Source organism: Limanda limanda, chromosome 9 (assembly GCF_963576545.1).
Source record: "Limanda limanda chromosome 9, fLimLim1.1, whole genome shotgun sequence".
NCBI classification, from domain to species: Eukaryota; Metazoa; Chordata; class Actinopteri; order Pleuronectiformes; family Pleuronectidae; genus Limanda; species Limanda limanda.
In genome coordinates, this window is record NC_083644.1 from 3,812,409 (window position 1) to 3,829,853 (window position 17,445).

The 17,445-nt window shown below is 42.5% G+C and overlaps 1 protein-coding gene across 3 annotated transcripts in view; it reads right to left on the reverse strand.

Moving 5' to 3' along the window:
* nos1apa (nitric oxide synthase 1 (neuronal) adaptor protein a) overlaps positions 1-17,445 on the reverse strand; it is a 129,021-nt gene that overhangs the window by 49,412 nt on the left and 62,164 nt on the right. For all 3 annotated transcript variants that reach the window (XM_061077747.1, XM_061077749.1, XM_061077748.1), the window contains exon 5: positions 4,551-4,659. In XM_061077747.1, the coding sequence (XP_060933730.1) occupies positions 4,551-4,659 (109 nt within the window). The remainder of the gene's footprint in view (positions 1-4,550; positions 4,660-17,445) is intronic.

Consider the following 17,445-nt stretch of genomic DNA (forward strand, 5'->3'; position numbering starts at 1 on the left):
CAAACACATTATTTCGTTTGCTATCGACCTTTACTACAGGTTTGTAGTTAAGTTTATTGTTTTATTTGGCTAAACTTATTTAATTGAGGAGACTGATCAGAAAAAGTCCTTCTTGAAAAAAGTTATGCATCCTCATGAAAGTGCCCGATCAGAGAATTCAGTGTTATTTACACCTTTATTAAATAGATTCTCACTTGTCAGGATGTTGCACTGAGATCTGTCACTCAAATGAAAAGGTCTGCTGTAGATGAAGAGATGAAATAATTCTTACATTGGACATGTGTCATCTGTGTCTGCCTCTCTCTCTCTCCCTCTCTCTCTCTCTCCCTCTCTACTTCCCTCACTTCTCTCCTGTGTCAGTTCGACTCAGTGAGTGCATCTCTTTCTCTCTCTACACTCTCCCCGGTCCCGTCTCTCTCAGTGGAAACGGGATCAGTGGGACGCCGATGACTCGCCTCGGAACGTCTCGACACGAACAGACAGAGAGGACAGGAGGGAATGAAATGCAATCTGTGAAGAATCAGGGTAAACAAAGAGAGGAAGGCCGGGGATTTAATTGTGATTAAAGCCTTTGCTCTGCCCGTCTCCCTCAATGATGAGCTCACTCGTTCCTCTTCGCTCGTACTTCCTGGTGTTTGCACATTCATCTCATTCACACATCCATCACTGTGTGTGTTTGTATTCGCTTCGTCTTATTAACTGTCAAATACTGAAGCTTCACTTGCAGCGCTGCAACTTCCAGCCTCAAAGACATTAGTAAGAGATTCAGGAGGAGCAGCGCTGAGTGTGTGAGAACAGCGTGGGCGAATGTTGTCAGAGCAAAAAATAAGCACCAATCAATGAGAGGCTGTTTTTTTGTTTGTGTGTGTGTGTGTGGGTGTCTTTGTGTGTTTGTTTGTGTTTGTGTGACGGTATGAAGTAAGTGGAGTGAGAGGAAATCGATTGCCGACGCCTCGGTGACTCTTCTGAACCATTAGCTCCATTTCTAGGTTGTGTGCAAACGCAGAAGTGATTCATAAAAACAATGTTTATGTTATTTTTTTAACAATGTTTTGTGGGGAAAAAGAGTAAGACACGGTTATTAGAGTCGACCGGTAGATGATGCAGAAACACAAGCTGGGTCCGATGTTCATTTGTAGCAGCTGCCGTCACTGTATCAGAGGATCGAGGCAACAGAACAAAAAACAAAACTCAAATCACTTTGCCTACTTAAGGACATGACCTTTGACCTTCAACCGCCACAACCCAATCAGTTCATCTGTGAGTCAAATTGAACGTTTGAACCAAATTTGTAGAAATTGCCTTTGAGGCGTTCTTGAGATATGTTCACGACAATGGGACGGACCAAAGAGCCAACTCGCAATTCATGGTCTTGACTTGTAGGCTAAGAAACTCGGCCTTGACCGATATTTCTGACCTTAAAACACAAATTACACTTGGTTTAGGGGTTTGAACACAATCACACACACAGACACACACTCTAACACACTGTGACCTCTCATCTGAGGCGGCGTTCTGTAGCCTGATGACAAAAGCTCTGCTCTTATCGCGCTGGTCAAGTTCAAGTCATTCATTAGCTTCCATTCAACCGTCTGCTTGAGGACGAGGAGGTGACGAGCGAGAGAGCACGAGTCAGAATGGGAGAGAGAGAACACACACATGCACACACACACACAGACACACACACAGGCCACTAAAGTCTCAGTGATTTAAAGAGCCCTCGTTCTTTCACTGCTGGTGGTTAAGAGGGAAATAAAATCTGCCTGATCTAAATCTCGCCCTCCCACCCTCCACAAGTCAAAACACACTTCTGTTAAACCACACTCAGCCTGCGATGACACTTTTACTACAGGTCTGATGTGTTTATCATCGTTCTTCCTCCATTGTGGAGTTGATTCGTTCTCTCTTCATCTTTTCTCAATCTCCTGCAAGTTTCCACCTCACTCATTGAGTCTCTTCTTCTACTCTCTCCTCTGTATATCCTCTCATTCCTCAGTGATCTGACGTTTTCACTTTGGAGTTTAGAGAGTAACACGGCGTTGAGACGAGTGGAAGCTGTGTACAAACTGTAGAATATGTGAGATAAGATTCAAGTTTACTGCCTCTTCACACAGGCTGTGTTTGAGAGACCTGCAGCGTGATGACATCTCACTCCTCAGGATCTCTCTCTAGTTAATCACTGCTGAGCTCAGGTGGAAAACGTTGATGTGACACAACAATACAGGTGTTGACCTCGAACACTGATTCATGTGTTGACAGATGTTGGATATAAACGTTTCCAACATGGTCCCAAGTTGAATCAAACTCTAAATACAATAATGTTTCATCACCATTATTCTATAGCTTTGAATTGTTTTATTGAAGGCTGCACTTACCATCATGTTCATGTTTGAATTATTTTAAAATCTGTGTTTTATCTGCTAACAACTCTTATTCCGAATACAAACATGCATTCAAATATTCTGGGTAAAGTTAATATTCTAACTGTTCTGACCTGTTCAGATTCAAAAGTCTAGAAGCGCATCAACGTGAGGCGATGGAAGAGCTGCACAGACGAACATCAAGTGTTCAAACATGTCTGTTCACATATATTCCAATGAATTACATTATGGAATCATGGGTATCAGTGTGATGTGAAACACACATGACACATCGTGACTCAGCCTCGGCAGCCAATCCCGACTCAGCATGTTTTTATATCCTCAAATATCCAATTAAAACACTTCAGCGTGATAAAACCTTGCTAAGAAGACAGAAAAACAAGAGAAGATTTGGCTTCAGTTCTTCCATAGCCTCTCCACAACCATTAAAAACACACACGCACACACACACCCACCCATACACACACACATACGCACACAGACACACACAGTTTTCAGCCTAATGGCTTCAGGGCCATGGTTGCCCCTGAGGTTTTTGTTATGTGTCACTTCAACTCAAGAATGTATAAGAGTGTGTGTGTGTCTCAGTGTGTGTGTGTCTCAGTGTGTGTGTGTGTGTGTGCTCATGTGTCAGTGTCGGTCTGTTTTCAGGAGATAATGAGGCAGTGTGTTCTTCCCGCAGCTAAACCCTGGACCTCGGCATCAAGTGGTACAAATTGGCAGCTAAAGAGACCTGGCAGCTCATTTCTCTAACAAACTGACTCCAGCTCTGCAGCAGCACTTCCCCCCCCCCCGCCCCCCCCAGCAGCGTCCAACCTGTCTCCTCACACCTCAACGCGGACGAGCCCAGACTGCCGGGGGGGAATCGCCCAGTGTCTCTTCAGTGGTCAGGTCTCTGACGGCTTCATAATAAACGAGAATAAGGAAATAAGACTAAAAACTACAACACTAACACACTGAGGACACAAGGACACACTTAGTGGTTTTTACTCTGTTCCAGTTTGACGAGTTGTTTGTTTCAAAACCACAAACTCTGTCTCTGATATAAAGATTTAAAACAAGAAAAAATACTGAGACGGAATCACTTAAAAACACAAACTAACGGAAACTTTTATCGTTACCTTTTCCCTCACGGCCACTGAGCAGCTGCACTCAAGCTGCTTTTCACTCAGTGCCTTGCTCAAGGGCACATGAACCTCCCTGAGAAGTACAAAGGTCTGTTGGCATTCGTTTATCTTCGACTGACATTGCCAGTGACGTTTCAAACAGAGTGTTTTTACCAGGAGTAAAAAACTTTAAACCCCAACCACCAGAGTGTTCCTGAGGCTAATTTATAACTCGATGCTCCGGGGGAAATCCATTAAGAGTTCTCTGAGAGTTTCTGGAGTTTGTGCCTGAATCCTCCTGGAGTCAGAGTCAGGTCAGGTTTCTAACTCAATAACTCAGGAGGAGCGACGGCACTCGAGCTCGGCGTCAGGCGCCGGACCCCTGGGGCCGAAAGGTGAGAGCGTCCAAAAGGTCCCGGTGTCTGTCTTAGGGATGGGGGGAAAAATCGATTCAGTTACAAATCGCGATTCTTGTGAATGACGATTTTAAATCGATATGCTGCCTCCCAAATTTTTTTTCTAATCTAAACATACCCAAGCACTAGCTTTGTATCGCCTACATGCAAACAACAATAGCCTACTTTTTGTTTATTTCAAAGTTTATATTTTAAGTTTATATTTTAAGTAAACTTTTATTCATTCTATTTAATTTGCCTTTTATTTATTGTTTAAAAGTAGCCTAGGTGGCATACATTTCTTAATCTGTCAGTTTGTGTGCAGTTGACTGGGGCTATTCAATAATATGGAACATTTTTATTTATTTTCTCTATTGGCTGCCCGGCAGTCATTAAGTTAATGTTAATATTTGAAATAAAACTGGTAAAGCTCTAAGTGAATTTGACTGTGTTGTATTTGAAGGAATGATTCAACATTTTTCCATGGTCCAGTATTTAAAAAAAAAAAAATAACCAAAAGAAATCCCAGGAAATCGTAATATCGAATCGCAATACTTACAGAATCACAATACCCACAGAATCTCAATACATATCGTATCGCCAACTAAGTATCGTGATAGTATCGTATCGGGAGGTCCCTGCCGATTCCCGTCCCTAGTCCGTCTTACCTTCTTCTTGGACTTGAAGACGTTGCAGCGGAAGACGTTGCTCTGTCCGTCCCGGGCGATGTAGCTGAAGATCTTCAGATCCTGGGAGTCGTGGGAGACGTAGAATATCCTGAAATAGAGAATGAAATAGGTCAGACGTTTGAGAGAGGAAACAGATTAAGAGGCTGGCAGTTTGTTTCTTCAATTTATCTCAAGATGCAAAACAGGCACCGAGCCCGTTTCTCTGGGGTTTCAAAAAATATAAACAACGAGTTGGAAAAGTTGATAAAACTAAGGGTAGAAATCAAGTATGTAAATAAACTGGCAAGCGCCAACTTCCTTGTTGATTTCACTGTTATTTACGTGGGAACTTGGGACGAGTGACACACACACACACACACACACACACACACACACACACACACACACACACACACACACACACACACACACACACACACACACACACACACACACACACACACACACACACACACACACACACACACACACACACACACACACACACACACACACACCGAGCGCCAGGTAAACAACGCCACATAAAAATAATACTTCAAACGAAAGCAGAGATATATTCCAGTGTGAGCAGGAGACAGAGGAGGCAATACAATCATATCAAATTCGTTCCCTGTGTCACAGAGGACGCCGGGGGAGCAAAGTTTGAGATACAAATAGATTTATCTCCTGGTGCGGAGAGATTAAGTTCAACCAACAGTGAAAAGATGCACAATATCCTGCAGAGCGGGTAAATAGGAAGAAAGACGTTCGAGGAGCAAAGAAGCCAGAGCATAGGAGATAATACCCCATAACCTGCAGGGGGGGGGGCATTGTGTGGGTTAAGCTCTACGCTGGATCTAATTTGTGGCGACAAACGAACGCACCCCGAGACAACAACAATATGATGACTGAAAGACGGAGAACAGGAAGCTGGAATCTGTCGTGTTCAGAGACAATAGAGACGCTCGGAGCCGAGAGTCGGTTTGATTCTGAGCTGATTCATTTCTGCAAGAATCTGATGTTTTTACCCATTAAAACCTGACTCGTGTTTACATTTGGTGCCTAAAGAGGAAATTCACAGAACCAGCAGTGACTCCATTAAAAACATGTCTTTCAACGATTGGTGCAAAACTTAGACGTGACATTATTGCACAAAGCGTGTGGCCAGAGATGATTTCACAGCAGAAGCTCTGAATAGAGCTCAGAACCTCTTGAAGCTTGTGGATCAGTGAACTTCTCCAGATGTTCCTGGAGCTTGAAGGTCGAGCTGTTGGATTTAAATCCATCTTTGTTTTGTTGTTTCCTTACACAAGGACAGATGTGTGTGGGTGTGTCCCAGTGATACCTCCTCTGTGTTTAAAACACTCGTCTCTTTGTCTTAATCCCGTTCCTTAATTCCTCTAAACAACCACAAAATCCCTCCATGCATATTTTAGAGGAGTAACAACAGTTTGGAATAAAAGATTTTTGCATTTTGAGGTTGTACAAGTACGATTAAGCTCTAAAATGGTAAATATGTAATTTTCATCTCTGCTTCAGAAGCTGAGAAACAAACGTTTCAGTGAAACTTTTCCATAAAACCCCTTAGTTTAAATTTGAAGATGCTCTTTTGGAGGGCGTCTTAATTGGTTAAATGCTGTGAACTGGAAATTTCAAGTGGCTGAAGGAAGTAAGAGGAACCTCAGGCGGAGCGGATTCCTAACTGAGCAATTAGTGTCACATAAATGGGCTCTGATGGAGATTTAGAGTAATTTATCTCAGTGAGCCGAGGCACAACAAGGCCAGAGCCTGAAATTAGGTGAAGATTAAGCTAATGAGATAGTTGTGTTTGTCCAAATGTGTATTTGCATTTCCGTAGTTAGTTTTGTGTGAGAGTGGTGTGTGTGTTTTTTAAGTACACACACACTGACATTTCTGTGGTATTTGTTTTGGCCTTTTTCTCCCGGGAGCCAGAGGAGTTGACGTCTTGTGTTATGGAGGATGTGTCTTCGTCAGTTCTGTTAAGTCGACACAGTTATCTGACACACACGCGCACACACACACACAGACACACACACGCACACTGAACAGGTTCTGCCTCATTCAGGTCTGACTGGTTATTACTCAGGATTATAATAGATTTACTGAATCTTAATTAATTTCCCTGAGATGCTCGAGTGATGTTGAACTGTCTCACGATGCATCAGCAGACGTTCGCGTGGTTTCCAATTACAAAATCTTTCACTACACATGAAAGAAAATGTAATTTGTCAGTACAGGCAAGTTTTTAACCCCTAAATACACCTTATTAGTTTGATAAATATTCATGAACTATTGGTAAACGACGAGTGGCACCAATTTCGGTGAGTTTGTGCCTTAAATTTGAACCAGGAAATATGTGAATTGTGACAAACAAACAACAAATCTGATTATTTGGCTTGTTTTCAATTTGTGTGACTGCTGCTGTTTCTCGGTCGTCTTCTCTCCAGCTTCACGGTAAAGGTCGACCACTGACCACACGTTGACGTTTCTCCTGGAGCTTTAAAAGTCCTTTTACAACAGAACATATTACAGATGCTGCTGAGTCAAATCAGTTTCACAGAGCAGCTGCTGGAAACCGCTCAGAAAGAAGAAAACATTGTGCGATGAGAGCGGCAGTGAAAGATCAGGCGGGGGAGTCGCCTTGACTTAATGAGGGTAGCAGGGACATCTCTGTCCGTGTCAACACACACAGAGGGGGGGGCAGGGTCGCTGTTATCAACCCATGTCATCAACTGGAGGAAAACCGACCACTCCCAACCCACTGATCTTTGCAGAAACCCTGTAATTGCCTCCCTCCACTTCCCAGATACAAATCAAAGCCCAGACAGATTTCTCTCGAAGCAGGGGAACACGTCCTGTGTTCTGATAAACAGGGAAATGAATCTCACTCTAAAACTGTGGGCGGTGTTAAGAAAGAATAAACCTGGAGACGGTGAAGCTCAGCCGGGAGCGGGTGAGAGAGAGCGACTGTCTCGGCTGATGAACCCCGGAGGAGAAACTCAGATACGTCTCCATCAGGTGTCTCGGACTGAGACAGCTGCAGGTGAGGGAGTGTCGGGCGATCAGACACATCAGCCTGGAAGTAAGAGCAGCCGGCTCCATGTGGGAGAAGTCAAAGAAGTTTAAACAGAAAATAAATCAGACCACAAACGCTGCCGGGCAGAAAAACGTCTCATCTTGGGTTTTAAGAGGGAAGCCTTTTGGATTTCAAGTTTAAATCCCTGACGTCCTGCAAACTGAAGGAGGATCTTTGACAGAAACAGAAACAACTAGAATTTAACTCAGGTGAACAAACACCTCAACCAAGGATCAACAGAACCCTTAAATCTAATCTAGATCCACCACATTGCTCAAAGTCAAAGATATCACCAAGCTAAATATAACAGATTTTGTTCAACAAGACCCATGAAATCTTCTCTGGGGAAATCAGTGGGGGAAAAACCCAATTCTCACAATGTTAAAGAAAGTGATAAAGAAAAACGTTCCGTTCTTTCCACCAAATTCCGCAGAAACCTGTTCAGGAGTTTTCCTGTACACAAACCAACAACGACACAATAACTTCCTCGGTGGATATAATAAAGTTTAAAACATGTTTTCTTTATTTCATCACAGTTTGCATTAAAGATTTGTCATCTCTCAAAATCCTCAAAGCTGAATCCAACTGTTTGATGTGCTGAGATTAGTCAGATGCGTTTCTCCCTGAGGATAAACACCACGTCAGCTTGAACAATAAAAGTCAAGGATTGATTATTAATTTAGAGCAATTACAGATTAAAACATGATCTCAACAAATTTCTAATGCCAAATTTAATCAATTTTAATTCTTCGGGATAACAACGTATCTGTGGAGGACAAATCTATAAATGAGATAAGAAATGAAATGAAAATCTGCTCTTGTGTCTCTTTGCAAAATTATCAGTGAAAGATTTTTCATACCAGAATCAAATGTCGTTGTTTCAGCAACGAGGCAGAAGAATGTGACCAAAGACTTCGAGAGTGAAAGAGGAAAAAGAGTTGAATGAGAGCGATAGTGAGAAGGAGAGAGGAGAAGAAAAAGATTGAGATAGTTGCACGAATACGAACCTGAAGAACAGAAAGGAAATGAGTCATCCAGCGGGTTTAGGTTCAGCGCTGCATTCAGAGTTCGACAAAAGGGAAAATGCTCCAAGGTTTTCACACTTTACCTCAGAACCAGGAAACAAACGAGTCACACGTGCTCAAATAAACACAAGTGAGCTACACACACATTACACACACCTCATTAATAAGCCCGTCTCGTTAACAACAACACCCCCCACAGAAGGGTGTGCGACGTGATGTTTGAGTAATGAAGTGGGTTCGTCGTAGAAAAGTCCTCGGACATTTTTTTTCCTGTGATGAATCGCCGCCTGTGAAACCCGGCTGCTATAAATCAAAAGCTAAGAGACAAGGAACCACACACACACACACACACACACACACACACACACACACACGGCACCGACCATCGCACACTTACTGGGAATCAATATGGCAACGCACCTGTGCCAGATCAAGCTGTAGGTGTGTGTCTGTGTGTGTGTGTGTGTGTGTGTGTGTGTGTGTGTGTGTGTGTGTGTGTGTTTGTGTGTGTGTGTGTGTTTGTGTGTGCCTGTTTTTAGCAGCAGCATCATGTCCAGGAATGAAAGCCAAACACATCTGGATTAATGGCATGTCTCAACATTAAACATCCCGCTATTGGAAATCAATAAAAGCTCCAGTATCAGTGTAAGTAACATGAAACACACGTGGGACGGATCCACCGAGCAGATCCATTAAAACATCCCGCCGTTAAAGTAAAGTGCTTTTAATCTTAGTTTGATATCTGGCCGAGACGCTCGGTCCTGTGTAATCAATTTAACACGACCGTGCGGCTAAATGAGGAAATGAAGCAGAAAGGCCTGAAACAGATTCTTGAACTCAGTCTGTGAGTTATGTTACACGAGCTGCATCTGGAACTCTGGACAGCGGAGATAAAAACATAAACTGTACACTGGTGGAACCACTAAAGATGGACGACACGTCTCCACTTCTTTCTACATCGCAGGAATCGAGCCAAAACATGGGGGGGGGATACATGAGACCAATCATGAGTCCGTCTCAGCTGTTAGTCATTCCCACTGTTTTTTTAGCATCAAATAATTAAAGATTAACTTATTAGAAACGTAAAAACTTGGACATGCATCAGTGTGAACTATCTTAAATGATCTGAGAGAGAAATGTACCCATGGCTTTAGTTCGGGTCATGTCCCATCCACTAACATGGAGGAGTCAACCTTTACTAGAGCAATGGGTATACAGTAAAAGCAACAACTACAACCCATCAGGTGTTAAACTATGAGAGCCGGTGGATTCAAAGTCGGATCTTTAATTAGACTGATTTAATGAAGTTCTAAGAGTCTATATCTGGATCTGACTAACAGGGCGAGAATCAATAGGCATTAAAGTGGAGAAACAACAGCTTTTATATGTGTTGCAGTGCCAGAATAAAGGTTTGTACATCTCTGCAAGTTTATTATATCTTCTTATAACTTATAAAACTAAAATTTAGCTAAGATTTCTCAGAGAAGCAGTCGTGATTGTGGATTGGAGACATTAAACAGCTGTGGTTTAACTTAACCCTTAACCAGTGAATATATATATATATATATATATATAAACTAATTAAATGCACCACATCTGCAATCTAACGATACAGTGCAGTGGTAATGCATTCTCTCATTCAATATGAATAACCATCAGGGATTAACATACTAAATATGTCAAGTCTGACTTTAAATCAAGTTGAGCATCTATTCCACAGGGTTCTGGGTGATTGTGGCAGCACAGACACACACATGCACAGACACACACACACACAAAACAGCTTGAGTGCAGCATGTGGTCCGACAACAAACCCTCCAGGACAGTGTGTTGTTTCACTGCTGCAGAGGAAACCTCCAGCACCAAATTACTAGTGTTATATACCTAGCTAGAGAAGGTGGAACTGGAGGAATGAAGTCAGTATATAAGTGCAAATAAATCCTGTGCCGGGAAATAGAGAAACTTCTGCTGCAGGGTTATACAATTCAATCTGTGAAACAAATCAAATCAAACTGACTTGAATCCTTTTTAAAATTCAAGGTGTTTTTCTTAGTGAGAAATTTGGTGCGGAATGAAAAGAGTGAAGAATTTTCTCTTTGAATGCCGCTGTGTGTGTGTGTGTGTGTGTGTGAGTGGTGAAAAGATGGAGACAAACTGAAAGAGGCAGAACTGACCCAGTGTCACAAGAAATAAGTCCTGACTGGAAGAGACTAATAACATTTGCCTTGTGTGTGAATGTTGGATTCAAATCCAGTGAATGTCCCGTAAAGTGCCACCAGGCAAACATCTGGAAAAACTAGTATTTGAATCTGTAATCGAGTAAAGATCGACGACTTGACAACTTCCGAGTGGTAAAGCCAAAGTATAGTGATCGCCCCCTGGTGGCTGGCTGCAGTACAGGTCATAAACCCCGCCTCCTCTCTCTAGCACATTGGAGATGGATCCACCTAAAAAGTGAATTAACAAACATCCCGATTGACACCTGAGACTGAGTGAGAGCGAATATCAGCAATGTTCAATATGTCTTTATTCACGGCCTTCGTCACCTTCGTCTTCTTCTGTGTACTCATGACTGTGTGTGTGCAGTCACCACACTCCTATCTACCCGGAGAACGTGGTCGCACAAAACATGATCACGCTCACATACCTAAACAGGCAGTGAAACCGACGCTCACACACACAAAACACACACAAACAGAGTGAATTCCCAGAGGCAGTGGAAAGCAATGAGTGGGCAGAGAGGAGCAAAACAAGGGCTGAATCATCTTCGTCTTCATTTACATTCAATTGGGAAAGAGTTTTATAGCAGCAGCTGCAGCAGCGGAGCGCCGAAGCCTGCTGGAGAGATAAATAAAATACAAAACGCACAAAGTGAAGCAATTACAGTCCCAGGAAATGCAATCTCTTTAAGCGGCAGCATCAGTGATCACACAGTGTTGTGACCCGGTGAGCTTTAATCCAGACGAGGACTCAGGTCATCCATATCACAGCGGACGGCTGCTTTGCATGAGAAATGGGAGAGAAAGTCAAATTGAAAGAAGAGCGGGAGGAAGTGATTAAAAAAGACCAGCGACACCTCTGTGAATCTTTCAGTTTTGCTTAGATTGGAGAGGACAGTGACTCCAATAACCTGCAGCAGCTGTGCAGCAGTTTCCTCCAGTCGGCGCTGGTTCCTCTGCACAGACAGAGGTCGGAGGTTAAAGGTCGTTTCAGAAACGACCACGAGGGTGGAGAACAAATGAGCTGCTGCTGCTGCTTTCACTTTGTCCACACAGTTAATTCAGCGTTCACAGTTCAGCTACCGGGGGGGGGGATCGATGTTCAGGAAACAAACAGAAGGTGAAGCAGGATTTATTCACTGCTAAAAAAACATCACTATTAAATAACCTGTGGATCTCAGAGCCCGTGCAGAATCCAGGAAGAGGATTTCTCCATAGCTTCAGACAAACCGTGTTTCATTACTGACTTTTGATTTATTTAGTTTATTTCCCCAGAGCAGAACCAATGTTCTCTTTTGGTCGAACTCCTTCCACACCAGATATTTTGGTTCAGACTAAATTGAAATGTCAGACGTTCCGAACCAAAGTATCTCCGGTTATAAATGGACACCACATCGGAAGAATCGATTATAAGTTGTTTGACTTTCACAAAGTAACTCTGAATTAAAGATCGTTAAAACAAAAAGCACCGCTGGAGTTTTCAGACCGAACATAACTGATGAACGTTTCTGTGGCTGTGATCATGAACGTTCTGAGTCGAGGTCGCCTGTGGACGATGGGACCGTAGGACTCGGACCTCCGGAGGGCTTCATTATCATGGAAATGAAAGCAACAGGACTCCACTCGATTAAGCAGCTGACATCTGTTTCCTCAGGACAGAGATGATAAAACTTGTCCGTGTCATGCGGGTGTTTCTCAGGTTCTGGTAACAAATTAAAAGTGTCAGTCAAAGCTGGAGTTGGAGAGGAGCGATGCAGGAGTTTGATTTGAGCCGATCTTCTCACTTACGAATCGTATGGCGGGAGCAGAGGAAGTAGGTCGAGCAGTGAGGGACTATGTCGCGTGTTCAGACTGTCAATGACGATGTTTCTCTTTTTCCTCCGATTTGGACGAAGCCCTGAAAACTGTGACGACCCAGAGAATCTCAGGGACTTTCTGACGTGGGCGTGGGAAGAGTCGTGGGAAGAGAGAAGGAAATGACGAGGACGAGCCTCAAGCTTAATTCATGACGCCGGTCAAAGGATTCAGATAATAAAGATTTCCTGTCAATACAAAAAAACAGACAATCGCTATGTTTATCCTACTTTTATAGGAAGAATATTCTTTTTTTTTATACCAAAAGTGGCTTGTTTTCTCAGGCCAGTTGAAGTTCATTATTAAAACTGCAAAATATGCTTGATATGAGCCTTTCACAGACATATCGGTCTGTGTTTGCTGATATATACACTAATGTGAAAACTTTTATTTCTCATGAAAAAAGGTGCAGAAAATTGTATAAATGAGAATAATGTGTAGGTATCTTTATATTTTTTATTTCATGTAAAAATGTAAGTTTTCTGAATATGTTTGGGTGGATTTGTGTTTTTTATTTTATTTAGTTATTTACAACAACATTCATAGTTTAATAGTTAAAGTCTAATAAAGACCCACAACATTTTGTTGTTATAAGAGTTTGATAACATCTCATATCGGCTGATTTATTTCTAATTAAAATGTTGAGCTCCTTATTATCAGTTTCATCATCAGCCTCCAAAGATCCATATTGACCTTTACTCTGTTTCCCCCCACCCCCCTTCAAACCTCACATATAAAAAAACTGCGGTTCATTGATTTATCGATATCGTGTTCAAGATTAAATGTTTTATTCTTGAGCAATAAAAAGGAGGTCTGTCATTTCAGCCTTATTGGTCCGTTGTGAGCGGTAACTTCTGGTTTACTAACGTCGGCTAATGTTATTAAACTTTAAATTCATTATAATCCTCAACCTGTGGAGACTGTGGAGACATGGTGGAGGCCGGGCCACACCTACAACATCTGGACCCAAGCTCATCCAGGGGGTCACACCACAGACTGTAAATAAAGATGGACACTGCCTCCTCTATGTTAGTCACTGGGACATGGACCAGACTGATAGATTCAAAAACAAAGGCAAAACATAATTGACAGCTGTTGACTGATGTGCACCTTCCCCTGATAGCTTCTGCTCAGACTCTGGCTCCTAATGACGCCTTTGTCCCAAGATGGCAGCGTTCGAGTCCAGGACATGTTGTCGTCCTCTCTGGACAGTGGGAGGAAGTGGAGACACGTCGTCCGTCTTCATTTACAGTCTTAAGTTTACATCTTCACTCCATTGTCCCAGAGCAGAGAGAGATGAGAAGCAGCCGGAACAGAGAGTGTGCAGGACTGAATGAGGTTGTGAAAAACTTTATGAACTCAGATGCATGTGAGTGGGTCAGTTTGCTGAAGGTGTGTGTATCAGCACAACATGAGAACGTGTTTGTGTGTGTGTGTTCGCTTCATTTCATAGATTGTTCTCCCTATCACACGATCAGGGTGTTTCTACAACACATATACATGGGATTGACTTTAATTGGGGGGATGTGAACTTCTTACAATCGGGGTTTGAAGTGAGGATGAAGAAGTTTAATACCGATAAGTGGGAGTCAGCGATAGAGGATGACGGCAGTTACCACAGTTGAAAGCCTGAGAAGACAAACCCAGATTTCTGGTTTGAAATACTCTTGGACGAGCAGAAACTGAAAAGTTGGAAACTATGATGAACTCATTCGCTCACTTATCGCTTCTTAATCACGAATGCATTTCGCTAATACATCCATTTAGTATCAGTTCCACCTCCAAGGAAAGAAATCCACCATCATTGTTCCTCATTTGTTTGCTTCCACCAAGCAACAAACTGCAGAACAGACAATCTACTTCCTGTTTACACATGACCAGTATGTGTGATTGGTCATGTGATATGTTTTCACTATGGATGGAGAGTATTTCTGACAGTTGAGCTAAAACACTCGACTGACTAGAGATTACATTCCTTTTAATCATTGTATTAAGATGTTTGTATTATTATTACTGTCTGTCTGTGTGTATGAGACGTCCTGGCTTGTTGTGCATTTATAATATTCCTTTTCAATTATGTGTTATAGTAGTTTATTGTTCCTCTGTTCTTCTTTTCACGGAATATAATATGTGACGGTGAATGAACAGCCAGGATCTCAAGTGGAAGCTTGTCGCAGCAGCACCAAGGTTGTCTAACAGTTTCATTATGTTATTGTTAATGTTAGTTCAATGCTTTCTGAACTTTTTCACTATCTTTTGATATTTGATAAGTCCATAACCGCCTTAAGGACATTTCAGGGTCGGGGACATTACACTAAGCATTAGGAGAGAAATGATAGGGAAGGCAGTTTTTGTGAATAGCTGGTGGTGTAATCAAAGACATCACCTCAGATAATCAGGAGGCAGATCACAAGGTGAAAAAAGCTTTTCCTGTGTCTGGTTATTTTTTTGTTAGACAAGCTTCTCCAGCGCCTTCAAGAGGAAAGGAGTTGGGAAAAGGTTGTGAGGGACCCTTAGTGATTTTAGTTCCTGGTTCTCGTGGAGTACAGGTCCTGGAGGGAGATCAGGCAAGTCCCAATTATCTTCTCTGCTGACTTTACTTGTTTCCTTTCAGTCTGTTCCTGTCCCACTTCCCTGCTGCTCTGGACCATTTCACCTTTTTATTGAGCGAAATGGGACCATATTATTTTCCACTCTGTGTTTACGTTTCCCTCTCAGCTGACGAGGCAGCAGCATGTGGTGTAAAACAAGCTTCAGTCTCAACACCCTGAGGCGTGTGTGACAGTCTCTGAGGATTGCATTAACCTTCATCACCTGAGAAACACGCTCATAACAGGTATGAGCCCGAGGGAAAACAAGGACTCCTGCAGACAGAAGCTGGAGAATAAAGAATAAACTCCAGTGGAGCAACATGAGTGACACTTGGATGAGCACGAGGCAGATTACAGGCTTCCACATCAAAGCTCGTCAGCAGGGTGGCAGCACAGACACACACACAACAAGCTGAATAGGTATTTACGGTATGTTCAGCACTGGAATCCCAGCTGCGCCTTAGAGACACAGAAACATCCACCGTCCTGAGCACCTCTGATCACAACCCTCCAAATCTAACCAGGCTCCCCTGGACGACTGGGGTGACTCGCTAGTGATGAGTGGAATCACTAGAATCAGTTCATTTAATATCGGTTCATTTGATATACTTGAAAAGATGAATTATTATTATTTTTTTTTTATAGTATGTTTATTGAGCAATGTTGATACAAAATGAGGACATTAAAGAGATACTGTACAATGCTCACATTTTTCCAAATTTTACAATTTACAGTGACCCCCCACCCCCCCTCCCCCACACCCACCCACACATCCTTCCCCTGTAGAGATCCCAACCCTGCCTGTCTCTAGGTGAAGGGAAAAGAAAAAAGAGAAAAAGAGAAAAAGAGAAAAAGAGAAAAAGAGAAAAAGAGAAAAAGAGAAAAAGAGAAAAAGAGAAAAAGAGAAAAAGAGAAAAATAAACAAAAACAAAAAACTAGAAACAAAACAAGAGAGAAAAAAACAAAAAAAAAACAGTAAATTTAAGAAAAACTAATTATTTGAAAATGTAAGTTTTAGTGGTACGTCAGCAGAGCTCAGATATCTGACTCCTCAGTTGTAACATCTAAAGAGTCTATAATGGATAACAAGGGGTTCCAGATTTTGTCAAATTTCCTCAGAGAGCCCTTGAGGGAGAACCTCAATCTCTCCAACCTTAAGTTGTGAAAAAGATGAATTCTGTGGAAAGTAATTGACTGGAGCTCTGACCGGATGGATCCACTCATTGAACTGTGCACGATCGAATAGTTTATATTCCTCATGATCTGCAGCTTCCGGAGGTCAGTCACCCGAGCTGCTTTCAGACATGCACTGAAGCTTCCTGATATTTTCTGAAGGGGCTGTGAGAATGCACATGTCAATAGCTCAAGACATTTTCCAGAACTTTTCCTGCTAGTCCCGTTGTACAATGTCTGGAACATGGCCGACTGAGCAGATGTGAGAACACAGCAGGAAAGTAGCAAATGGGCGTGTTAGAGACATTTCTAACATGGGACAGAATAGAAACTGGAGGGATCACAGGATGAAAAAGATCACACAGATTAAACAAGATATCAATTTGGGTAGAAAGGATATTCAAGAGCTTTTGCAATATGGCCAGACGCCGATTTCGATGTGCTGCGAACCGAAACACTGCAGGAGAAGTTATGACCTCCAGGAAATGTCTGGACCCCAACTTTGAGGAGTTCATGTCTGAAAGTAGCTCTGGTAAGTGGAGGAGTGTATCTCTGTGAACTGATCAATAACTATTGACTGAAAAGTGAGCCGAATGAGTTGAGTTTGTTCCCCCCAAAACGTCTGGAGTCCCTGATCACGTCTCAGGGTCATGAAGTCCTGGCGCCTGAGCTTCTGGTTTCTGTTTTCCTGCAGGAGAGATTTAACTTGAGTCTGAAGCAGCAGAGGACACCCGGGCGGTGTTTTGTTTGTGCTCGTCTCTAACTTCACTAATGTGGGGATGAGAAGTGCTTTTAAATGTCCATCTGTCCATCGTTAGACTAAATGAAGATGAAATACCGGAGAAAGTGGAAAAATTGAGCAGATGCATTCAAGTGAAACCACCAACACCTGTCTGAGTATTAATGTGCATGAACAAATAACCGTGAATCTGGGTT